A 27,761-nucleotide genomic window follows, 5' to 3' on the forward strand; every position below is an offset into this window, starting at 1 on the left:
TGTCGGCTGCCTTCATCTTCAAATTCATTTCCAGAAATATTTTCTACTGTTTGTCTTCTCATTAATAGAACCACAATATTTTAGTTAAAAAAAAAAGTGTTCCTGCCATTAGTGTGCTTAAAAGGCAGTTAAATACTTTAATACCTCCAAGGCCTCTCCCTACGTTTGTCACCTCCAATTCCGGCCTGTTGTGCATCCTTGTTTTTTTATGGTTTTTTTTTTAAGCTCCACCACTGACAGCCAAGCCTTCAGTTACCTAGGCCACAAGCTCTGGAACTTCCTCTCTAAACTCTTGGTCTCTCTCCTCCATTAGAACACTTCCTCAAACCTACATCTTTGACCAAGCTTTTGGCCACCTTTTCTATTACCTCATGATCTGACTCTGTGTCAAATTTGTCTGATAACACTCCTGTGAAGTGTCTAGGGTTGTTATTGTACAGTAAAGGTGTTTTATAAATGCAATTTGCTGTTATTTTGAACTCATTGAGTTTTTTTCCAATGTAATATTAGAAAGTTTGTATAAATTATACAAGTGCTCAGGAAGGATCCAGTTTATTGCATATTTAATTTTTTAACTTAGTAAATAAACAAATATTTTTAAACATCTTACAAAAAAATCTTTTTATAAAACATAGTTTCATGAAGAATGTGGAATGGTGGTGTGCCTTGTCGCATCTCTCAGAACCCCCGCCCCCCCACACGGAATGAATTACATTGATACGCAGGTAGTAGTGACAACATGGATTTTCAAAATGCACAGATAGAACAATGTGTAATACCGTAAAAAATAATTCAACAAATGCAACTTTGTTCCCCGGTTATTTTCTCCAATCCATTTATCATAAATAACATTTTATGGTCTAATTGTGATTTATTTTTGTAAATAATGGTGTCCTATCAAGGAATTATATTGCAGAAAATCCATTATATGGTAAGCTTATCACAGAGCATAAGTGGCAATTACAATGCAACACAAACCTCATTCCAAAAGTTTGTTTCTATTTTTGTTGAATGATTCACGCCTTTGCTCATTATCTAGACAAAAATATTTATTGCTTATACGTATACAGCAATGATTCGCAATCACACTTTGCATATGATGAGAATTCAGAGTGAAATGGTTAAATAAAAGTCACTAAAAGTCCAGGTGCTTCTTGCCTCTGGCTGCACCACCACATCCTGTGCTCAGCAGTTTGGCTGATTCTGCCAGATCCTGTTTGCTTGATCGGCTCACTGTGTCTGACAAGTCTGGAGGCAAATGTAGTCTCTGTTACAGGGATTTGTAAGGAGGGAGAGAGAAAAAAGAAAATTCAAAATGTGTTCTGATTATTTTGAAGAACAATTCAGAATAACAAATGATATAAATATATGAATTGCAAAGAAAAATATATACCAGCATTTTATTTCTTTGTGGGGAAATGTGACTTCAGACAACAAAAGCAACAGTACTTCAATAAAGTGTTAATTTCGTCATTTTTAAAAAAAAGAACCTTTTGCCATTCTCCATCTTTTTAATGAAAAAAGACTTGCATTTCTATAGCACTTTTCACATCCTAAGGATGTTCCAATGCATTTGCAACCAACGAAGCACTTTTTGAAGTGTAGTCACTGCTGTAATGTAGGAAACACAGCAGTCAATTTACGCACAGCAAGCTCCCACAAACAGCAAAGAAGTGGGTGTTGGTTGAGGGACACTGGGAGAATGCCCTGTTCATCAAATAGTGTTGTGGGATCTTTTATGTCTATCTGAGGGGGTAGACGAGGCATCTTTTTACATCTCATCTGACAGTGCAGGACTCCGGTACTGCACTGGATTACATGCTCAAGTCTCAGGAGGGCAATGTGAACCCACAACCTTCTGTGTCAGAGGTGAGAGTGCTACGAATCGAGTCACAGATGACCCTGTGAATGAAGCTGCAAAACACGTTCTGCAACGCAAGTGAGTCATAGAAGTGATCTGCCAAGGCAACAAAATGCATTAATGCAATCTTGTTGCTTAACAGATCTTAAGTTAATCAATGATAGAGTCATAATCATTTTAAAGCTCTTGCTCACAAGATGTGCATGAAAACTTTACACTGTGTAACAGTGCATGCAGCAATTAGTCATTTCATATTTATAACATACACTCATTTAAGTCCCTTGTCACACATTCTATTCCCTGTCTGAGAGGTCTAGCAGATGACGTAGTCCCAGGCCTCTGTCAATGCACTGTAAGTGGTAGGCAGTGCAGGGGAGGGGAGGGACTCTTAGTGAGTCATCCATCAATCTTCCCTTCTTCCCTGTTCCCCATCCCCAGTGGCATAAGTGAGATACAAGCTTTCCATATGGGAAATTGTAGATGTGAGCTTATGTCTAACACTTGGTTGTACTGCGCCTCGGAATTTCCTCCTGTTTCACAAAAGTTAAGCTGTCTAGAATTGAACCCTTCAGACTCTACAATCTTAAGGTTTTTCAAATCCCGTGAACCGAGAAAGGTAATTATCCAAGAGCTTGCATCAGATCATTTCCCGAAAAGATCAGCAATGAATCATTATTTTTACCAATGGGACTGTCAAAGAAAACCAATGATATGAAACATTTGAAGGATCTTGGATGTGATGTGTAGTTCTAGCTAAAACAGCAACTTGTATTTATTTATTTATTTTGGAGATACAGCACTGAAACAGGCCCTTCGGCCCACCGAGTCTGTGCCGACCATCAACCACCCATTTTATACTAATCCTACATTAATCCCATATTCCCTATCACATCCCCACAATTCCCCCACCACCGACCTATACTAGGGGTAATTTACAATGGCCAATTTACCTATCAACCTGCAAGTCTTTGGCTGTGGGAGGAAACCGGAGCACCCGGCGAAAACCCACACCGTCACAGGGAGAACTTGCAAACTCCGCACAGACAGTACCCAGAATTGAACCCGGGTTACTGGAGCTGTGAGGCTGCGGTGCTAACCACTGCGCCTTTAACATAGAATAACGTCCTAATGCACTTCAGAGGTATAATCAGAAAAAAATGGACACCGAGTCAAAGAAGGAGATACAGTACCCACCACTTATACCGACCACGCTCATCACAGACAGCTGCTTAAAATGGACAAGCAGCGCTAACCATTTACCAGTACTATAGGAGTCGATTACAAAGGTGCTGCTTATAACATTATGTGCACCGGCTATTTCGAGCAGTTCAATAAATTCTTTGCACCTTGCTAATCCCCTATACTTACTGCTTTATACGCCATTTTACAACACCCTTCCATCTGTTTGCTGTTTTTTTATGCATTAGGGATTTCAGTGACAAACTGTTCCAAGTTAAACTGGAGTTGCATGGTCGCAGAAACAAAGATAGTGGGGAGTAATTAGAGCCTCGCACATTACGAAAGCTGCACCGTTACTTGCAGATGGGAGGACGCATCCCGAAGTAACGTGATCTGGCCATTATAAGATTTATGAAGATGAAAGAATTTAGATCAGTGTTTTAAATTTGCTTGTTTTAAATTGTTCACGTGTTGCTATCCGTCTCAAACATGAGCCACTGGTGATCTGTTTTTATATAACAAATCGCAGATTGGTTTTACCGTCCATCAATTATAAATCAAGACAGGAGGCGGAGAAGGGTACTGTCACATGGAAGCTGACTCCATGTCTGTGGATGATGGTGTCAAGGGACAGCTTGTAGACAATGAGGAATGGGGATCCAGCTTAGATCCTTGGAGGACTCCTGAGGTGATGGTGTGGGGCAGGAACAGAATAACCAAAAAAGGAAACCAGATGCAAAAAATATTGCATCAACAAATATTGTATATGTTCCAATGCATGTGGTGCTATATCCTGTGCATATGTAAACTTTGCACATTCAACTAGATGTGCAAGTATTTTGAAGTCTTACTTGTCTATAATTCAATAACCTTTTCCAACACCTATTGCAAATAGAACTTAGAAATGTTTAAAGCTTTTTTCTGTCATTAAGTAACTAAACAGGTGCTGCCTTACCTTAAAGGCATAATATGGTCAAATCCTAATAAGGTTACATTGGTAAATAGCAGTATTTACTTGATATCAAATTTTTTTTTTTAAAGGTTTTGTGAAATGAGGGAAACAACTTAAACCTTAAGCCTCAGTTTTATCCTGGCTTGAGGAAATGCGTGCATCCTCTCACATCACTAGAACATTCAAAAAGAGAATTTGATAAATATTTGGAGGAGAAAAATAACAGGGATATGGGAAGAGAGCAGGATTTTGGATAGCTCTACCAAAGAGCTGGCACAGGCATGATGGGCCGAAAGCCTCTTCCATTCTGTATCATTTTATGATTACTAAGAGGCATCACAAAGTGCTATCCATACAATTAATTACTTTGACGCGCAATGATTGTTTGCTGGATAAACATAGTGGCCAATTTGGATAAAGCAAAGCCCAACATGAGACTGATGACCAGTTAATCTGTTTTTGATGATGTTGGTTGAGGGAGGAATGTTGGTCAGGAGAATGCGATGTCTTCCTGCTCCGTTTTGAAAAGTGCTGTGGGATCTTATTGTTCACCAGAATGCCAAAGACTAGCAGACTTAGTTTAACATCTTAGTCAAAAGATCATCTGCAACAATGCAGCGCTCCCTCAGTGTTGCACTGATACATCAGCCAAGTATCATATTCACAACCTGGAGGAAGGCTTGAACTTGCAGTCTTGTGACTCAGAGGCAGGATTTCCCACAACTGAGGCACACTGACACTTGGGCTATCAGTTTATCCACCTTATTTTTAAACGACGTGTGGTTCTTATAATGTTAGTGTTATCGTTAGGTTTAATTTAGATGGTTGGTACCAGCACACAATAGGGGAGAAACGTAACACAGTTGAGCCAACACTCTTCTTTAGTGATATTAATTGATCAATTGAAATTGCTGCCACTAACACTTCGATAGCGATAGCCCTGCCACAACCAGTACTTCACCATCGCAATACATGGTTCAAATGTTCTCCAGAAGATACAGCTCTATGTGTTTATATAGGGAATGTAGCACAAAAAAACCCACTTAAAACATTATGCTTTACTGAAAACTTAGTGACAATGCTGATAAAAGCTATGTAGAAATTCCTAGCTTTTAAACTTCAGTTCTGCTAGTCAGTCTGAAATATATAGAAAATAGGAGTAGGCCATTCGGCCCTTTGAGCCTGCTCCGCCATTCATTATGATCATGGCTGATCATCTAACTCAGTAGCCTGTTCCCACTTTCGCCCCATATCCTTCGATCCCTTTAAACCCAAGAGCTATATCTAACTCCTTGAAAACATACAATGTTTTGGCCTCAACTGCTTTCTGTGGTAGCGAATTCCACAGGTTCACCACGCTCTGGGTGAAGAAATTTCTCCTCATCTCAGTCCTGAATGGTTTACCCCGTATCCTTAGACTATGAACCCTGGTTCTGGACTCCACCACCATCAGGAACATCCTTCCTGCATCTACCCTGTCAAGTCCTGTTAGAATTTTATAGGTTTCTATGAGATCCCCCCTCAGTCTTCTGAACTCCAGCGAATATAATCCTAACTGACCCAATCTCTCCTCATACGTCAGTCCCGCCATCTCAGGTCTGGTAAACCTTCGCTGCACTCCCTCTATAGCAAGAACATCCTTCCTCAGATAAGGAGACCAAAACTGCACACAATATTCCAGGTGTGTTCTCACCAAGGCCCTGTATAATTGCAGCAAGGCGTCCCAGCTCCCGTACTTAAATCCTCTCGCTATGAACGTCAACATACCATTTGCCTTTTTTACCGCCTGATGGACCTGCATGCTTACATTCAGCGACTTGTGTACGAGAACACCTAGGTCTCGTTGCATATTCCCCTCTCTCAGTTTATAGCCATTCAGATAATAATCTGCTTCCCTGTTTTTGCTACCAAAGTGGATAACCTCACATGTATCCACATTATACTGCATCTGCCATGCAATTGCCCACTTACTAAACTTGTCCAAATCACCCTGAAGCCTCTCTGCATCATCCTCACAACTCACCCTCCCACCCAGTTTTGTGTCATCTGCAAATTTGGAGATATTACATTTAGTTCCCTCATCTAAATCAATATATATTGTGAATAGCTGGGGTCCACTAGTCACTGCCTGCCATTCGGAAAAAGACCCATTTATCCCTACTCTTTGTTTCCTGTCCACCAATCAATCTTCTATGCATCGCAATACACTACCCCCAATCCCATGCGCTTTAATTTTACACGCTAGTCTCTTATGTGGGACTTTGTCGAAAGCCTTCTGAAAGTCCAAATAAACCACATCCACTGGCTCCCCCTCATCAACTCTACTAGTTACATCCTTGAAGAATTCTAGTAGATTTGTCAAGCATGATTTCCCTTTCGTAAATCCATGCTGACTCTGCCCGATTCTAAAACTGTTCTCCAAGTGCTCTACTATAAAATCTTTGATTATGGACTCTAGCATTTTCCCCAGTACCGACATCAGGCTGACTGGTCTATAATTCCCTGCTTCCTCTCTACCTCCCTTTTTAAATAGTGGGGTTACATTAGCTACCCTCAAATCTGTAGGAACTGTTCCAGAGTCTATAGAATCTTGGAAGATCACCAATGCATCCACTATTTCTAGGGTCACTTCCTTAAGTACTCTGGGATGCAGACCATCAGGCCCTGGGGATTTATCGGCCTTCAATCCCATTAATTTCCCCAACACCATTTCTTTATTAATACTGATTTCCTTCAGTTCTTCTCTCACTAAACCCTGTGTTCCCCAACATTTCTAGTATGATATTTGTGTCCTCCTTTGTGAAGACAGAACCAAAGTATGCATTTAGTTGGTCAGCCATTTCTTTGTTCCCCATAATAAATCCCCCTGTTTCTGACTGTAAGGGACCTACATTTGTCTTCACTAATCTTTTTCTCTTGACATACCTACAGAAACTTTTACAGTCAGATTTTATGTTCCCCGCAAGCTTGCTCTCGTACTCTATTTTCCCCTTCTTAATCAATCCCTTGGGCCTCCTTTGCTGAATTCTAAACTGCTCCCAATCCTCAGGTCTGTTGTTTTTTCTGGTGAATTTATATGCCTCTTCCTTGGATCTAATACAATCTCTAATTTCCATTGTAAGCCATGGTTTGGCTACCTTTCCCATTTTCCTTTTGCGCCAGACAGGAATAAACAATTGTTGCAGTTCATCCATGTGCTCTTTGAATGTTTGCCATTGCCTTTCCACCGTCATCCCTTTAAGTAACGTTTCCCAATCCATCATAGCCAACTCGTGCCTCATACCTTCGTAGTTTCTTTTACTAAGATTCAGGACCCCAGTCTCAGAATCAACTATGTCACTCTCCATCTTGATGAAGTATTCTATCATATTATGGTTGCTCATCCCCAAGGGGTCTCGCACAACTAGATTGTCAATTATTCCTCTCTCATTACACAATACCCAGTCTAGGATGGCCTGTTCTCTAGTTGGTTCCTCAACGTATTGGTACAGAAAACCATCCCATATATACTCCAAGAATTCCTCCTCTACGGAATTGTGACTAATTTGATTTGCCCAATCTATATGCAGATTAAAGTCACCCATTATTACAGATGTTCCTTTATTGCATGCGTCTCTCATTTCCTGTTTCATGCCATTCCCAACATCACCACTACAGCTTGGGGGTCTATATACAACCCCCACTAATGTTTTTTGCCCATTAGTGTTTCTCAGCTCTACCCATACAGATTCCCTATCGTCAGAGCTAATATCTTTCCTCACTATTGCGTTAATTTCATGTTTAACCAGCAATGCAACTCCACCGCCTTTTGCTTTTTGTCTGTCCTTCCGAAATACTGAATACCCCTGGATGTTCATTTCCCATCCCTGGTCACCTTGCAGCCATGTCTCTGTAATCCCAACTATATCATACCCGTTTACATCTATTTGCGCGATTAATTCATCCACTTTATTGCGAATGCTCCACGCATTAAGGCACAAAGCCTTAAGGCTTGTCTTTTTAACATTACTTGCCTCTTCCCACTATTTTTCACTGTGGCCCTGTTTGATTCTGGCCCTTGATTTCTCTGCCTATCACTTTTCTTATTCCCCTTACTGTCTTTTGTTCTCGTCTTTGATCTCCCCTCCTCTGACTCATTGCAAAGGTTCCCATCCCCCCTGCCATTTTAATTTAAACCTTCCCCAACCACTCTTGCAAATACCCCCCCAGGACATCAGTCCCGGTCTTGCCCAGGTGTAACCTGTCCAGTTTGTACTGGAACCACCTCCCCCTTCAGAATGTCCTGTAACCGCTCTCAGACATCCTTGACCCTAGCACCAGGGAGGCAACATACCATCCTGGAGTCTCTATTGCAGCCACAGAAACGCCTATCTATTCCCCTTACAATTGAATCCGCTATAACTATTGCATTTCCACACTTTTTACTGCTCTCCTGTGCAGCAGAGCCAACTGCGGTGCAACGAATTGGGCTGTTGCTGCTTTCCCCTGAGAGGCTATTCCCCCCAACAGTATCCAAAGCAGTACATCTGTTTTGCCAAGGAATAGCCACAGGAGATTCCTGCACTGCCTGCCTAGTGGCCACCCATTCCCTTCCTGCCTGTGGGGTCTGAGCCTGCGGTGTAACCACCTCTCTGTACGTGCTATCCACGATACTCTCCGCCTTGTGGATGTTCCACAGTGTCCCCAGCTGCCGCTCCAGCTCCAAAACCCGGGCTTCCAGGAGCTGCAGCTGGAGACATTTCCTGCACACATGCTGGTCCCAGGCACTGGAATTGGTCCCGGCTTCCCACATAGAGCGCGAGGAGCACACCACAGCTCTGAGCTCCCCTGCCATGACTTAACCCTTTAAATTAAACCTTTTAGAAGATCTTAATATCAAATAATATCAATTACTCTAGGGCCCTACTTCCCTGGTCCTCGTTACTACAGAACACCCTAAAAACACTACTTACTATATATGAAAATAAACTGTAAACCTTTCTTACCTTAGATACTTACCTAGCTATTTAGAGCTATTCCCTAACAGCAGTGACTCACCAACCAATCACCTTGCAGCTTTCCTGTGACGTCACTGTTGGCTTTTTTTTTCAAATCTCCGGTGCATCTGAAGAGGTCCGACTGCTCTCCGCTCCTGAAGGTAAGTGAAGGTCCCGAGCCTTGCGCTGGATTTATTTATTTTTATTTATTTATTTAGAGATACAGCACTGAAACAGGCCCTTCGGCCCACCGAGTCTGTGCCGACCAACAACCACCCATTTATACTAACCCTACAGTAATCCCATATTCCCTACCACCTACCTACACTAGGGACAATTTACAACGGCCAATTTACCTATCACCTGCAAGTCTTTGGCTGTGGGAGGAAACCGGAGCACCCGGCGAAAACCCACGCGGTCACAGGGAGAACTTGCAAACTCCGCACAGGCAGTACCCAGAATCGAATCCGAGTCCCTGGAGCAGTGAGGCTGCGGTGCTAACCACTGTGCCGCTCCCGGTTCTGGTTGTTTCCACACAGGTCCGACAGCTCTCAGCTCCTGAAGGTAAGTGAAGGCCCCAAGTCTTGTGCTGGATTTATCTACTCCCGGTTCTCGGCGTTTCCACACAGGTCCAACTGCTCTCCGCAAATGAAGGCCCCGAGCCTCACGCTGGATTTATCCGCTCCCAGTTCTCGATGTTTCCGCACAGGTCCGACTGCTCTCCGCTCCTGAAGGTCAGTGAAGGCCCCGAGCCTCACGCTGGATTTATCTGCTCCTGGTTCTCGGCGTTTCCACACAGGTCCGACTGCTCTCCAATCCTGAACTGCATTAGTATCAAATACTTTCAGTAAGTACACATCCGCAAAGTTCAATTTTCCTTGGCTACAATATGCGGTATAACTCTGGTCTGTGTATCTTTAAACAGCCACCAAAACAAACGTGTACCTGTTGTACATACTTATATATGTTGCAGAAAAGAATTCATGCTTCAAGGAAACTGCCAAAGCAGTGGCTGTTGCTTCACTCTTCCACACCTGCACAGAATGCTCTTTATAACTGTCTAATAGTCTTCGTCAAGGAACAATAAGTTTACTCCCTGGGCTGCCAACTGAATGGAATAATAAAATGTGTTACAAGTGTTAAGAACTATTCATTGACCTGATCAGGTTTGAGCCCCCTGGCACTGGTGGAATAATATGGCACTTTACTCTCTTCCTAAGGCCTGAACAGGCCTGTAATTAGTGGGGGAATCCAATGGATATACTTGATCTTTCTGAGCTTCCTAAGCACCACAAATGAAGGAATGCTGCTGCCTAAACATTGATTTTTATCTCATGCTCAATAAAAACATTCTGTCATGTTCTTATTGTCTAAATTCCAAGCATTTTCTGATTACAAAAAACAGGACAGCAATTTGACAAGTGGATATCTTCAAGATCACGACCTCCAGCCTCAGGGCATAAGCTGAAAAATATTATTTTACTCTGTTGGTGTGGCAGGAGGACGCACATCACCACAAAATTATCAATATAATTTACATATCTCATTATTAGCTTACAGCAGTGATATAAAATGCACAGCGTAACCCTCTCTAACATGCAGCAAACCAAAATCCAGCATCACAGCTGTCAGCTTGTACATTCCAAACACACTTCAACTCAAATCATACTTGCAGGAGCCTGCTGTCTGCTGATGTAAAGTATTTATATATACATTTTTTGTTGCCAAAATCCAAGATCAAGCTAGGCCCGCAAATTCTACCTATACATATTATAACAAGACACTTGAGGTATTATTCACTAGCTCTTGGATTGGTGGGGGCACACATCTGATCCTTCTCTTGGTGCTCAATATTCACTGCATCAGGAGGGTATGCACCAGGAGGAGCTTTATGTCAGCTTTCTGTTGAAGGGAGGGGAAAAAATGTCAGTGACATTCTGCCTGGGCAGTAGCTCAAGACTCCTAGCAGCCAGCTCAAAAAAGGGGTTATGGTAGAGATCTGCAAACATTCATGCCATCCACCTAGCCCCTTAACAGCAGTCACTAATCTAGGCAGACTTAAAAACAGATGTACATTCTGCTAAATTGGCACATAATCTTCAATGTGAATTTGGGATGTGACTGCCTCAAGGGCTTCTCAATAACCTCTTCTTGTCCTGTTTTATACTATGGTGCTACTGGTTGCAGTCTGGAAGTCAACATTTTGAATATTATGTTCTCCTCTTGCACTATTTCAATGCATTCCCAAATGGGGGTTACTGTAGACAATTCAATGCCCTGTTCATGATGTTGTTGGAGAAGAAGCTTTGGACAAAATGTCTGCCCAGAGGCTGCTTCCTATCAGCAATTTTAAAGCATAAAAGAGAGTACAAGAGGTGCCTTACTGACACAAGTATACAGGTGTCTCAGTTTACAAATTTAACAATACTTCAAGAGCTGGTGATAATTTACACATGTGGAAAAGTAGACACATTTGCACCTCCAGCTGGACTGTCTTTTTTAAGGATTTAACATATTTCATAATTGAGATCATAATGTTTGTCACCATCTCAACCGCTTAAATGCAATACTGACTAATAGAATGCTCTTGCCTATAGATTATCCTCTGTAAAACTGCTGCGTTATAAATAAACCAGACTTGAGTCCTGATATAGAGTTGAAGCAAGTATTAAAATGGCTCAAGTCTGGTTTATTTATCTTCTCTTCTTCTTCTGTCTCTCGAGATAAGGAGGCCAAAGAAGAAGAGGAGAAGATAAATAAACCAGACTTGAGTCATTTTAATACTTGCTTCAACTCTATATCAGGGTATGTTGTGTTCTAGAAATTGTTTGAATTCTAGAACTTGACCAATATGTGTTCTTGTAAGCACCACCTTGGATTAGTTTGGAAAATCAATGAAGCATAATTCCTGAACTTGTAACCTTTCAGCATAGTCAATACTCTCCTGCTTCAGGTTACATGTTTAACATTTTTGTTCAGGTACTCACGAAAGAGCAGAACTGGGATTGTGCCTGATACAAATCAGATGATGAGACAGGAACTGTGCTGTGAAAGGTTTCAAATAGCCCCAAAATCTAGTGCTACTTATCAGGATCTTCCTTTCAATGGTGATATTCTGCATTATTTATGGATATATACTATCCTGGGTAGGCCTAAGTGCCAATCCCAAAACATTAAACAAGAACTTATTTTACAGAGAATAAGCATGCTGTGTGATTCAAAGCACAAAGGTATATATTTTGCATAAACAGTAAAAGTTAACTCAGGAAGCAGGTGACCTTATGGAGGTATATAGTACAACATTATAGACAAGATAGATCTGGAACATTACTTCAAAGTGAATAATGAGAGTAGGAGAAAGGGACACAGGTTTAAAAAAGCAAAAGGCAAATTTAAGACGAATGTTAGGAAGCTCTTCACACACAGCGATTTGAACATGGAATGGACTTTTGTATAGGATAGTGGAACCAAAACCCTAGAATCATTTGGGAAACAGCTGGATGCTATGATGGGGAACATATGGTCTTTTTGGATGGATGAGTTAAGATGTACCAAATGGCCTTTGTAATAAGAACATATAGGGATAAAGTTTCCACTTGATTCTGCTAGTGATAGCGCAACACAGATAAAATGAGCTGCACTGGTGCAAAAGATTGGGTGATTTAATATGCAAGTGAGTTACGCCCAAGATCACTTACATTTGTGTTTTCCATGATCTTTTCCACTGGTTCAATATTCATTGGGTCTGGATCAGGCCTTGACCACAAAATTGGCTACACCTCTAGGTCACAATTGCAAAATTTTGTCGATTACATTGGTTTAGAAAGACTCTTCAAATTGTGCTAATTTCCTTAGGTGCAAAGGCCTAATGTTTATTAAATAACATTTAATGTTTAGAAACGGACTAGTGTACAAAAATGAAACCATTAAAGGGTTTACTATAGCTTTCTTTTTAAGCAATTTTCAGTGATTTTAAATCAAGTTACTCACGAGTGGAGGAGTAGACACTCTTATTAAAAATGCTGCATTAATGATACTGCGCGACGTTAGCACTCTCAAATACATTCAGGAATACTTTAACGGAAAGATAAAAAATTACATTCTACACACTACTTGATTGTGTTAGTTCATGGAATATTTTATGTTTGTGATTACAGAAATTAATTTTAATGGAAACTTGAACTGTAACCTAATAAGTGCAATTTCAAGAGCATTTTGGGTGTAATTTCCCATTTGCACTCAATGTGGAAACTCTATCCTATTGTGAACAGCAGCCCGAGCTTAAACCATAAATAACTGAAATTTAAATTTCTGAACTGTTCAGTCACTATCCATAGAAATATTCCTGGACTGGGAAAAATTGCAATGCTCAAAATTTGAGTGGGGTGGGGGAGGGAATGAATATTATGAAGTACAGCAAACAGTTTGAATAAGCATTTCGAGCAATCTAAAATGTAACAGAAATGCTCAAATGTGATTCATTTCTTTTTCCCCATTATAAAGGGCAGCATGGCCTATTATCTACTATCCCCATTCATTCCATCACAGGGCAGCAGATAATACTTCCAGACTACGTTGAACTAGAAATTCTGAAGTCTACATGCTGCTGGGCTCCCTGCTGGGAATGGGCCTGCACTCTATCACTGAATACGTGATGTCTGAACAATACATGCTCCTGAAAGAACACAAGACAGGCTCTGAGCCACTCAATTTGTCCATATTGAATATAGGATATCAAAAGAGGACAACCAGAGGTAACCAAAAGACACTTAGTTATCTTCCTTTACTTATGACTCAAAGTGATTAAGTGCAACATGTGTGTCAGCGGTGGTTCAGCTGGCTGCACACTCAACTGTCAGAAGATTGTGGGTTCAAATCATCTTTCTTCTTTTATATGTACATATACATACATAAATACAGACACTGATTTATCTTGTCAGTATATGGCACACATTAAATTAAAATCATGGAAACACATGTTTGCATGTCCTTTCACTGTCACTTGCATAATCCTTTCTCACCCTATAAACAGAGTTTTTCATCCAGAGGCTATAACACCTTGTTGAATTGTATTTCTGCAAGTGACAGACCCCATTCTGGTATAGTTTTCATGGCAATGAGATATTGACAACTACAGATATACAGGACTCTAGCAGGAATTAATCTGTTGACTGGGTAGTTCCCAGCAAGGAGATGTTAACATGTCCTTCTCCTCAGTGCAACACCAATATCCAATGGTAAATCCATTTTTGTATACTATGTTTACTAATGTCCTTTAGGGAAGGAAATCTGCCATCCTTACCTGGTCAGGCCTACATGTGACTGCAGACCCACAGAAATGTGGTTGACTCTTAAATGCCCTCTCAAATGGCCTAGAAAGCCACTCAGTTTCTCAAGGGCAAATAGGGATGGGCAATAAATGCTGGCCCAGCCAGCGATGCCCACATCCCATGAATGAATTAAAAAAAAATACTTTAAGTGAGGTCTTCTCTATTTTCATTGGCTATATTCTAGGGCTAACACACAAAAAAGGAGGGAAGATTTCATAGCATTGCAAAAAGTAAAGTTGGATCCTAGTCTTCCCCCTCCCCAAGACAGAGGGGCTTACAAAGAGAATAAAATAAAATACATGGGAGCAAAAAAGGAAGTTTGTGGGACCTGCAACCATGCAGAATGAGGAGGAGCTTACCAGGGAGGTAGTCTACCCTTCTTATTTGCGACATAACTTTTACCTAAATAATACCCTAAGGATGAGGATGGAACGACAATTTTGGATGGTACGTGAATCCAACCTATTTGTAAAGCTGGGGCGAAAAATAGCCTTCACAACCCATACTGCTAATCTCAGTTTTGTGTTCGACATTTTCAGATTGGAACTTCATAAAAAAAACAATAGCCGCTTTGGCTTTCAAATAATTCTTGTTAGAAGTGAAGAGCTTTTACATCTACACAGTGGGGGCAGTAGCAATGCAAGATAAAATAAGCAATGGTGAAATAATGAGAAAGGTGCATCTAGGTTATTACTTAGAATAAAGTACTTAAATGTCCTAACATCATGTCAAATAATTCTGGACGGAACCCAAAGCATAAAAGCTCATCAACTCTCTAGCTCCTCTGAAATGCCTGTTTCATACATTAATAAGTTTAGGTTACAAAATCCCATGAATTCAGAGGATCCATATTTTATTTTATCCAGGCTGCTCAGTTTTCTGTCCATTAACACCCTCTCTGTACTAATGCTTTGTCTTTCGGTACACCATTAACATACCGTTTGCCTTTGCTCCCTGACTTTCTAGTCAGTTATTCTCTGTGACCTTATCCTATTAACACCTCTTTTGTTATCTCTTGCCCCACCTCCGCTTTACTTGCTTAAAACCTTTTACATTTCTAATATCTGCCAGTTCTGATGAAGGGTCAGTGATCTGAAACATTAACTCTGCTTCTCTCTCCACAGACCTGCTGAGTATTTCCAGCATTTCTTGTTTGTGTTTTATTTTATTCGGTTCAGTTAAAATGTAATGCTGGAATCATACACCTAAGTGACGTGGACAGACTCCATAATCTTCTCATGCATCTGCAAATCAGAGGTTATTTCCCCAAATGTCTAACTTTGCCACAGATTGCTGAAGGCCAAGATGGTTACAACAATGTAATATCTGGGTCAGTAAGGGAGAACAAAAATCCCACAGACAATTGTCATCCTTTTCAGGTACCACAAGGGAAAACTTTTCCACTTGGGATTGTATGTAATCCCTGGCAGAAAATTGCCTAGAAAGCATAATCAAATCTATTGCTGCAAGTAATGAGTACTATGGAAATATTCCATTTAACAGTCAGGCAGCAAGTTGAAGGCTGGACGGTAAGCAACATTCCTGCTAAGCTGCTTGTCTGTGCAGTCGTGCAGCAGCCTGGAAGGTTCACCGCAAGCCTTGTTCTGTGTTAAATTTTTTTTTGGCAATTTTTTGACAAGCCATTTAGAATGCTGTGGTTGGAGAATAATAAAATAGTAGTAAAATAATAATGCAAAAAAATAACCTGAGTCCTTTACGTGGATTTGAGTAATAGGGGGTTTGTTGGTACAGGGTCAGAACTTGGAAACATTTGATGGAGAAATTCAGTGCAGCATACTTGCATGTGCGGCTACACAACTGTACCAGGCATTGCAAAAACTGGTAAGAACAAAATTTAAAGGGAATATGGGCAGGAAGTATACTTCCCTAAAGGCAGCATTGAGACTTTACTCAAGGCAAACCCTTTGGGGCCAAATACTAAGCTTCTCAGCCACAATGCACTGACTGACCTCAAGTAAGCTGTAAGGTTAGTTGGCCATTTCAATTCCAGACTGATCAAGTACGATTTGCATTAAGTCTTTAAGCCCTGCATCCATCTACCATGCAGACAACTGCTCCATTCCAGAGATGGATCCATCACTGGCCAGAGCAGAAAACAAATACATCAAAAGATAAGACATATCCTTAGATATGAAGATGCCATGTTTCTCACTGGACACAAAGGGGAAAAATTATATTCAACTATAAATGACTTTAGGTCAACAATGAGAAACAAGTGTTTCTTTGAGCACAACTGTTGTAAACTACATTTCTTTTCCAATTTTTTTGTACCTTTCCATTAGTTGCACAGAAGCAAATTTGCTATAGCTAGTTCATTTATATTTTAACAATATAGTCCTTAAGGCAATTTTTTGACAAGCCATTTACAATACTGTAGTGGAGAATAAAATAATCGTAAAATAATAATGCAGAAAACACCCCATGTCCATGTGAGCAATTTGCTTAGGTGTTTGTTGGTCCAGTGTCAGAAGTTGGAAACCTTTGATGGAGAAATTCAGTGGAGCATACTTAAAACTCAATGCATTGATTACACATTCACATGGCTCTCATAGAATACTCTGGGGTGTTTTTAAAAATATATAAATCAATACCGTACATAACCATGTGTGAAAAATCACAATGCTACCTGGTAGTCACGCACTTCCATTTGGCAGGTTGGCAGCCCAAAAGCATAGAGCCAAATTCTGTTATGCAGGTCAAAGGGCATAGGACTGTGCCTGAGTTCTGAAGATATGTGAATAAAAAAATTTCCAAACAACCCTTTAGCAGTCTGCCTAATTTAAATGTTTTCAGCAGAGCTGGCATTCACCCAGAGGTAATATGAAGACAGTAAGGCTGTGTAAAACACTACAGAAAATGCATATAAATGGTGCTTTCAGTTTTAATAGGTTGGACTGAAGTGCTGAAGCTCCACATTTTTTGACAGGATGCCTACAATAAGATTTCCAAGCTTCTTACTGGTAAACTGAACTTTAGGAGGATGGAGAAGCACGAGCAGATCGAATTTTTAACCACATTCAAACAGTATTCTTGCATTAACGCTGTATGCACAAAGTCCCAAATTGAAATGATCATATTTTAGCAAATTAATTATTTATGTGTCGCAGGTAGCTTTACTTCAAAAATTCACTTGGCAATAAATCTCTGCCATTTAAACACACAAAGCTTTCCTTATTAAAAATCTTAATTTAACCTCAACGAAACAAGTAAGTGATTTTTTGCTTCATGTATTATGAAAGCGTCCACAGATAATTTGCATGTATAACGGAATTGCTGTACTAGTAGGTACACAATTTATTATTTAAAGGCATTACTTCAGTTACAGCAATCCATTTAACTTGAAAGATTGCTGCCCTGAAAAGTTTGTCATTTTGTACGAAGTAGATGGAAGGGCAAATAGCATATTGGTCCTTTTATGGATATATTGGATTGAAGTCATGGTAGACAGCACAGGTCTTTAGCTGATGGCCCTTGTGGTACTTACTGTTTGAGTGCAGGTGGAGCAGGTACAGACAGATCTGCAGTGATGTTCTAGGCTTGATGTTTTATTCCGGGGGGAGTGAGGTGTGGGAGGGAAAGCGATGATTTGTCCTAGATTTTGAAGACTGCGGCAGGGTAAAAATCAGATATGAAGGTAGTGGAAAAGATATCACAGCGTGATGTGGAACTTGTTGGCTCGAATTTTACAATCAGCGGAGAAGCAACTGCACTCCCCTTTGAACTCGAAGAAAGCTGCCCACAAAGATCTAGCAATCTCTGTGGCACAGACTTCCTCTTTCCCAACAGCAGTTTAAGTGTGGCACCAAGGAAAGGGGATCTACAGGCATGCAGCAGCACTGATGTCAGAAAGCAGGGTAAGCAGCCAATCACATTGAAGTATTCACACACAGCAAACCAGGAAGAAAAAAGCTCTGAATAGCTTTACTTTTAACTAAAATTTTCAGATAGATATAAACGATTATGATTGGATTACGATAGAAGCTAAAATAAACAAACTTTAAAAAAAAATTAAAAATGCGGAATTTTCAGGGCGAGTGAGGATCTTTAACAGTAATTATGAACTTGATAGGTTGTTAAAAACTCAGTTACACCTCATTCAGCAGGTGCAACATTTTCAAAGGGTTTTACAGAAAGACTAGATTAACAGCGTAGAGTGGATGTTCTCATCAGTTCAAAGATGTCCCATTAATTGCAGTCTGGGGAGAACTCAACAGCACACCTCTGGAGAAACATAGAATCACTGACAGCAACTTCTGGATTTCTGCATTATTCTGCGCATGTTCAGACTCCCAAGGTTGCGGTCAGTTTCAGTGGAGTAATGATAGCAAACACTGACATTTCCACTGTCATTACATAGGAAGGGACATAGCAGCAGCAGTAGGCCATTGAGCCTGCTCCACCATTCTATTACATCATGGCTGATCATCTACCTCAATGCCACTTTCCCACGTTATTCCTATATTCCTTGATGTCATTAGTATCTAGATATTTATTGATTTCTGTCTTGAAAATGCTCAATGATTGAGCTTCCATAGCTCTCTGGGGTAGAGAATTCCAAAGATTCTCCACCCTTGGAGTGAAGAAATTCCTCCTCAACTCAGTCTTAAATGGCCTTATTCTGAGACTATGTCCCCTGGTTCTAGACTCACCAACCAAGGGAAGCATCCTATCTACATCTACCCTGTCATGTCCTGCAAGAATTTTGTATGTTGCAGTGAGATCATCTCTCACTCTTTGAAATGCTAGAGAATACAGGCCCAGTTTCCCCAATCTCTCCTCATAAGACAATCTCGCCACCCCAGGGATTAGTCTGATAAACCTCCATTGTACTCCCTCTATGGCAATAATATCCTTCCTTAGATGAGACCAAAACTGTACACAAAAATCCAGGTGTGGTCTCACCAAGGCTCTGTACAATTGCAGCAAACTTCTTTAATCCTAAACTCAAAACCCCTTGTGATGAAGGCCAACATTCATGTGCCTTCCTAATTGCTTGCTGCACCTGCATGCTAGCTTTTGGTGACTCATGAATAAAGGCACCCATATCCCTTTGGACATCGATACTTCCCAACCTCTCACCATTTAAGAAATACTCTGTCTTTCTGTTTTTTTCTACCAAAGTGGATAACTTCATACTTATTTACATTATATTCCACCTGCCATATTCTTGCCCATTCACTTAGCCAGTCCGTCCCCTTGAAGCATCCTTGCATCCTCCTCACAACTTACATCCCCAACTAGTTTTGTGTCATCAGCAAATTTGGAAATACTACATTTGGTCCCCACATCCAAATCATTGATATATATTGTCAACAGCTGGGGCCCAAGCACTGATCCTCGCAGTACCCCACTAGTCCCAGCCTGCCAACATGAGAATGACCCGTTTATTCCTAAGTTCCGAAGAAGGGTCACTGACCCGAAACGTTAACTCTGCTTCTCTTTCCACAGATGCTGCCAGACCTGCTGAGTGATTCCAACATTTCTTGTTTTTGTTTCGTTTATTCCTACTGTCTGGTTTCTGCCTGTTAATCAGTCCTTAATCCATGCCAGTATATTACCTCCTATCCCATGTGCTTTCATTTTGCTAATCAATCTCCTGTGGAGGACTTTCTCAAAGGCCTTTTGAAAATCCAAGTATACCACGTCCACCAATTCCCCTTTATCAATTCTGTTCGTAACATCCTCAAAAAACTCCAACAGGTTCGTCAAACATGATTTCCCATTCATAAATCCATGTTGACTATGCCCAATCAGATCATTATTATCCAAGTGTCCATTTATCACATCCATTAGAACAGATTCTAACATTTTCCCAAAGACTGATGTAAGGCTAACAGGTCTGTAATTCCCTGTTTTCTCTTTCCCTCCCTTCTTAAATAGTGGGTGACATTTGTGACCTTCCAATCTGCAGGAACTGCTCCAGAATCTATAGAATTATGGAAAATGATCAACAATGCATCCACTATCTCCATAGCTACCTCTTTCAACACTCTGGGATGTAGAATATTAGGTCCTGGGGATTTATCAACCTTCAGCCCCATTAATTTCTCCAATACAACCTTCTTACTAATACTAATTTCCTTCAATTCCTCATTCCCCCTAATCCCTTGGATCTCTAATTCTGGGAGATTTCTTGTATCTTCCTCAGTGAAGACAGACACAAAGTTAGTCATTTAGCTTCTCTGCCATTTCTCTATTCCCCATTATAAATTCTCCTGCCTCTGCCTGTCATGGACCCATTTTTGTCTTAGCCAAACGTTTCCTTTTTACTTACATATAGAAGCTTTTACAGTCCGTTTTTGTATATTTTGCTAGTTTACATTCATATTCTATTCTCTCTTTCTTTATCAGTTTCTTCGTGCAGTGGGCCAACATTTTTTCGTGTTTTCCCAGTTTCGTGTTTTCCCAGTTCCATGCAGCCCATGTGTTACTAGTTCAGATTGTTGTTTATGAGTAAAATGAAGTTATTATGTATTTGGTGGATGCAGTTTCTTGCTACTGTAGGGATAAACAAATGCACTAGTCTACATGCTGTGAAAGACAAGATAGTGGCCCAGATTTCACGGTTGGTAAGTCCCCTGGACCAGATGAGCTACATCCCAGAGTGTTGAAGGAGATGGTTATTGAGATAGTGGATGCATTGGTGATCATCTTTCAAAATTCTATAGATTCTGGAAAGGTTCCTGCAGACTGGAAAGTAGCAAATGTAACCCCACTATTTAAGAAAGGAGCGGGAGAGAAAACGGGGAACTGCAGACCAGTTAGTTTGACGTCAACAATAGGGAAAATGTTAGAATCTATTATAAAGGATGTGATAACTAGACATTTAGAAAATAATGATATGATTCAGCAGAGTCAATATGGATTTATGAAAGGGAAATCATGTTTGACAAACCTGTTGGGAGTTTTTTGAGGATATTACTAGTAGCATAGATAAAGGAAAACCAGTGGATGTGTTGTATTTTTATTTTCAGAAGGCTTTTGATAAGGTCCCACACAGGAGGTTAGTAAACAAAATTAGAGCACATGGGATTGGGGGTAATATACTGTTATGGATTGCAAATTGGTTAACAGACAGAAAACAGAGAGTAGGAATAAACAGGTCATTCTCAGGATGGTAGGCTGTTACTAGTGGGGTACCGCAAGATCAGTGCTGGGGCAATAGCTGTTTACAATCTATATAAATGATTTGGATGTGGGGACCAAATGTAATATTTCCAAATTTGCTGATGACGCAAAACTAGTTGGGGATGTAAGTTGTGCGGAGGATGCAAGGACGCTTCAAGGGGACGGACAGGCTAAGTGAATGGGCAAGAACATGGCAGGTGGAATATAATGTAAATAAGTATGATGTTATCCACTTTGGTAGAAAAAAACAGAAAGGCAGAGTATTTCTTAAATGGTGAGAGGTTGGGTAGTGTTGATGTCCGAAGGGATATTCATGAGTCACCAAAAGCTAGCATGCAGGTGCAGCAAGCAATTAGGAAGACACATGGTATGTTGGCCTTTATCGCAAGACGATGTGAGTACAGCAAGTGAAGTCCTGCTTCAATTGTATAGAACCTTGGTTCGACCGCACCCAGAGTACTGTGTGCAGTTTTGGTCCCCTTACCTTAGGAAGGATATTATTGCCATACAGGGAGTGCAACAAAGGTTCACCAGACTTGTTCCCACGATGGCGGGACTGTCCTATTAAGAGAGATTGGGGAAACTGGGCCTGTATTCTCTAGCGTTTCGAAGAATGAGAGGTGATCTCATTGAAACCTACAAAATACTGAAAGGGATAGACAGGATAAATGCAGCTAAGATGTTTCCCCTGGTTGGAGAGTCTAGAACCAGGGGACACAATTTAAAAGTAAGGGGGAAGCCACTTAGGACCGAGATGAGGAGAAATGTCTTTACTCAGAGGGTTGTGAATCTTTGGAATTCTCTAGAATCACCGAAAGTTTAAGGCACAGAAAGAGGCCACTTGGCCCATCGCGTCTGTGCTGGCCGAAAAACGATCCACCTATTCTAATCCTACTTTCCAGCATTTGGTCCGTAGCCCTGCAGTTTACGACATTTGAGGTGCATATCCAGACTCCTTTTGAATGAGTTGAGGGTCTCTGCCTCAACCATCCTTTTAGGCATTGAGTTTCAGACCATCACCACTCTCTGGGTGAAAAAGTGTTTCCTCATCTCCCCTCTAATTTTTCTACTAATCCACTTTAAATCTATGCCCCCTCATCACTGACCTCTCTGCTAAGGGGAATAGACCCTTCACCTCCAGTCTCTCCAGGTCTCTCAAAATTTTGTACATTTCAATCAGATCTCCCCTCAGCCTTCTCTGCTCCAAGGAGAATGACCTCAGCCTATCCAATTTTTCCTCATAGCTGCATTTTTCCAATCCTGGCAACATCCTCATAGAGGAGATTTACTCTCTCTAGTGCAATTACATCCTTTTTGTAATGAGGTGACCAGAACTGCACACAGTACTCAAGCTGTGGCCTAACCAATGAGTTATACAGTTCCAGCATAACCTCCCTGCTCTTGTATTCTATACCTCGGCTAATAAAGGAAAGGATTCCATATACCTTATTGACCACCTTATCGACCGATCCTGCTACCTACAGGGATCTGTGGACATTCAGTCCAAGGTCCCTCACTTCCTGTACACTTCTCAGTATTTTCCCATTAATTGTGTATTCCTTAGCCTTGTTTGACCTCCCCAAATGCATCACTTCTCCAGGTTGAATTCCATTTGCCACTTTTCTGCCCATCTGACCAGACCATCAATGACTTCCTGCAGCCTACAGCTATCCTCCTCACTATCTATCACACGGCCAATCTTTGTGTCATCTGCAAACTTCTTGATTATGCCCCCTACATTTACGTCCAAATCGTTAATAAACAAAAAGCAGGGGACCCAGTACTGAGCCCCATGGAATGCCACCGGAAACAGCCCTCCAGTCGCTAAAACAGCCTCAACAATTATCCTTTGTTTCCTGCCTCAGAGCCAATTTTGTATCCACCTTGCTCCATTTTCCTGGATCCCATGGGATTTTAAATTTTTAACCAGGCTGCCATGTGGGACCTTGTCAAAAGCCTTTCTAAAATCCATGCAGACCACATCAACTGCACTACCCTCATCTATCTTCCTTGTTACTTCTTTAAAAAGGGCAGTGGAAGCTCAGTCATTGAGTACGTTTAAAGCAGAAATTGACAGATTTCTAAATACAAATGACATAAGGTGATATGAGGATAGTGTGGGAAAAAGGCATTGAAGTGTATGATCGCCACGATTGTATTGAATGGCGGAGCAGGCTTGATGGGCTGAATGGCCTACTCCTGTTCCTGTGTTCAAAACGGAATCACATCTTAGCTGCTACCATAGTACACCTTGAAAAGGCAAGATTAACAGAAGGCTATTTACCTTTAAACTCCACAAACCGCTCTTCTGCTATTCACAACCTGAGAGACTACAGAAATACAGACAAAGAGCGCTTTTCCAAACCATTTCTCTCCCTCCCTGGTGACACTGATAAACTTAATGGTCTAAAAATTGTTGGAAAAATAACTGAGTTCACAGCGCATGCCTTTATTAGTGTGTAAAAAAACTCAGCAACTTGTGGAGATGAAGAGACGTGTTGAGAGTTGTGAATCAGTGTTGGCTGACTTGCCCACTGTTAGCCTAGCACAAATAGGAGCTTGCCATCAACCATCCTTTGAGTGTCAAGAAATTGCTGGTTATGTGTTGTAAATATGAATGAATCTCTTCGCAGATAGTCAGATAGATTGTAATTTCATGGTGTAAGGATCCTGTCAATGACATGATTTACAGCCCTGACACGTCACTTCACCTTGGAGGCCCAGAAAGGGAACAACTGAAACGGTGAAGTTTCACTCCTGCAGATGGTAAATTGTTCCTAGAAGTTTCTTAAATTTAAAATGTAAAAATATTTTTCTTCCTTTTTCTATCTCTGCTTTAACTTGCTTTTAATCCAATCTTACTTTCCCCCTCTTTATTTTTCTCTACCTAATTTGACACTAGTTCAGCTTATTTCCTTCTCAATCATATGCTGTTTCCTTCTCTAATCTTAAATTTAATTAGTTAAGGAAATAAACCATTGGAGCTCCCTGATGCCGCTATCTTGCTGCTATCAATTCCCATTTCCAGCAATTTGCACATAAAAATATTAAGATCTGAAAGGTGGGGAAAAAATTCCAACTCATAGAACTTGCTGCTCCAGCAGTTTTCTGGCTCAACAGCTCTGAAGCAGCTGAAATTGGGAATTAAACCTGGGTTGCTTGGTTGGGAGCTCAATAATCTAGGACTTTATTAGCTAGGCTATCCAAATGAAACACCGTCAATGAGGTTAATAAATTTAGCATTCAGCAATAATTTTGCACTGCTTAAAAACCACAACTAAATGTACATTCAAAAGTTCATCCTGTAATTCCTGAATGTTGTATTGTACTTAGAGAAAAAGCTACAGCTTTATGACAGGACTGCATTAGACATTAGAGGCTTTTCAACACCTGCAGTAGAATGGAGGCCAGGTCCAATGTGAGAATATACTGGAAAATGTGACGATCATTATGTCCCAAACTTCATGAAAATCCCATAAAAAGATGCTTTTTTGTAACATCAAAAACTACGGGTTGGGTAAAATGGGTGGCAACAATGATTTAGAAAACTGTTGTTCTACCTGTAGGTTCAAATAGAGGTCAGGCTGACCAAAAAGAAAAGCCTTTTCTATTTATCTTGTACGGGGCTCCACATGAAATGGGCTTGGGCAGTTTTGACGTTGTTCATAAAGGATGCAATTTGTACAGCATACAATTGTCAAAAACAGTCAGGAATAGAGATGGTACATCAGTGTATTCATGCATGTTTTTTTGTTTAGGTTGGCTGCTAAAGAGGCACAGAATCAAAACAACATCAGCAGTGCACTAGTTCCATTTCCTAAGGCAGCCACTATTGTGGTCCCGAGCACTGCATCCTTCTGGGAATAGTACAGGGAACTTTAACTTGCATGCCATACCTGATCTGGGAATGCTTGGGAAAGGCCATTATTACCCATTTTGTGACAGTAGTTATCTCTTTAATATCTTAATTGTTACAGCAATTCCTACTTAGGTGTTAATGAACAAGAAAATTTTGAAATGCCATGTTCTTTGTTCTGCAGCAGTGCGACCTCATGAATGTGACCCAGGCATTCTCGTAACTTTCTGCTATAAGGAGGGCAAGTGTGCAATTGATTTATGCCGGTGTTAGTTTTAGTTTTAGAGATACAGCACTGAAACAGGCCCTTCGGCCCACCGAGTCTGTGCCGACCATCAACCACCCATTTATACTAATCCTACACTAATCCCATATTCCTACCACATCCCCACCTGTCCCTACATTTCCCTACCACCTACCTATACTAGTGGCAATTTATAATGGCCAATTTACCTACCAACCTGCAAGTCTTTTGGCTTGTGGGAGGAAACCGGAGCACCCGGAGAAAACCCACACAGACACAGGGAGAACTTGCAAACTCCACACAGGCAGTACCCAGAATTGAACCCGGGTCGCTGGAGCTATGAGGCTGCGGTGCTAACCACTGCGCCAAAACATCGCTATGTGCAAATTTCCATACTTGTTTGTTACTTCCAAGATACATTTACTGGATTGTTAAGCAGTCTTTGTTAGAGGTAAAGAGTTCTTGTCTAGAATTACAGGGGTTAATGTATGAAAGGATTAACAACATATACTCCTAATGGACGAAGGCATGAACTTGAATAATGATATAATGTGAAGTTGGACAAAATAATGCATAACCTAAGAAGGGAATGAATATACAGCCTTTGCAAAGAGTGTTTGAATCATAAAAATGCTTGATATGACCCGATGGCTCAAGCAATAAATGGGGAGGCAAAAAAATTAGTCTGGCCAAGTGATAGAAATGGATACATGTTGACCCCTGGGTGATGGCTGGAAGTAGTACAAAATAAGGTGGTAGTATGGCCATGTATGTTACCCCTAGGAATTGGAGAAAGAGGACTTAAGGGCACAGCTGACTGTTGCTATCATTGACTGTATTATATACACCACAAAAGGAGGCCATTCAGCCCATCGTATGTATGCCGGCTCTGAAAGAACTATCCAATTAGTTCCTCCTCTTCTGCTCTTTCTCCATAGCCCTGCAAAATTTTCCCTATTCAAGTATATATCATATTTCCTTTTGAAAGTTACAATTGAATCTGCTTCCACCACCCTTTCAGGTAGAGCATCCCAGATCGCAAGAATTTACTACATTAAAAAATTCTAATATCCCCAACTAGATTTTTTGCGAATTGCCTTAAATCTGAATCTTCTGGTTACCGACTCTTCTGACAGTGGTAACAATTCTCCTTACTTACTCCATCAAAACTTTTCATAATTTTAAAATATAAAGACTACTTATGAGGACTTATGATTAGATTAATTAGACTTTGATTTCCAGTTGTGAGGCAGATTATAAGTTAACAACTTGTATTTAAATAATGCCTTTAAAGTAGAAAAATATCCCAAGGTGTTTCATAGAGGTGTAGGAAAAAAATTCGGTTGCAGAAATAAAATATTTCTTTGACCCTCCTTGAACACTATAGTTTTTTCTAACAATGTATTATACGCCACTTTTAGGCTTCAATTCAAAGTTGATTACACTAACTGTATCTTGCACAATCAGTTACTGATAACCACTGCACACAGCTACAGTGGTTCAGCTCATGCTTACCACAAAACAGCACAAGCAAATTTCAAACTTGGTTACAGATGCAAAACAAAAACTGAAAGAAAGCCAGTCATTGATTAAGAGCCTCAAATTTACAAGCAGTTACAATTGCCCTTACTGATCTCAGGAGTTTACAAGCAGATACAATTGTCTGGAACTGCCCACACATCACTTTCTCATGGGAGGTGCTTGAGTGGTAGCCTTTTGGGGACTGGCGGGTTAGCAGCTAAGCATCAGAATGGTGCTACCCTTCAGCAACGCCACAGGATTTCCGCTGGTATTTGGAAGTAGTTCCAGTAATAGATCATTTTTTTTATTCAGCATTTTCTTTGCATATCACTTCCCACTGAGATAAAGATATGCTATCAGCCTGAGTTTTCAGAACACCTGTTGAGAAAACTTTCTTTATAGAACTCCCTTCACCAGTTGTATGCATTCCCCCCACCCACCCCCCACCTCTCCCCATTTGGTTGTAAACAGCAACAGAGTTTGAATATTCTGATGTTACTGATTAGGTATTGTGCATTTAATACTAGTTGTCTTGTGCATGATGCCTAATAAATTCTAAGAGATTGTATACCCCAGGTGTATGAGTAGCATTTCTTTGGATTCACAAAGCTTCAAAATGAGTTGAAAAACACCTTCGTCACTGTGGCAAACATCTTCACAAGTCAAGCAATCTTTCCCCATGTGATAGGAATT

The 27,761-nt window shown here is 40.6% G+C and overlaps 1 protein-coding gene across 1 annotated transcript in view; it reads right to left on the bottom strand.

Moving 5' to 3' along the window:
- Positions 1-546: 546 nt before the first annotated feature.
- elp4 (elongator acetyltransferase complex subunit 4) overlaps positions 547-27,761 on the bottom strand; it is a 242,058-nt gene continuing 214,843 nt past the window's right edge. The window contains exon 10 of the mRNA XM_068046598.1: positions 547-1,267. Within this exon, the coding sequence (XP_067902699.1) occupies positions 1,136-1,267 (132 nt within the window). The 3' untranslated portion in view covers positions 547-1,135. The remainder of the gene's footprint in view (positions 1,268-27,761) is intronic.

The sequence above is a fragment of the Heterodontus francisci genome, chromosome 14, assembly GCF_036365525.1.
Source record: "Heterodontus francisci isolate sHetFra1 chromosome 14, sHetFra1.hap1, whole genome shotgun sequence".
NCBI lineage: Eukaryota > Metazoa > Chordata > Chondrichthyes > Heterodontiformes > Heterodontidae > Heterodontus > Heterodontus francisci.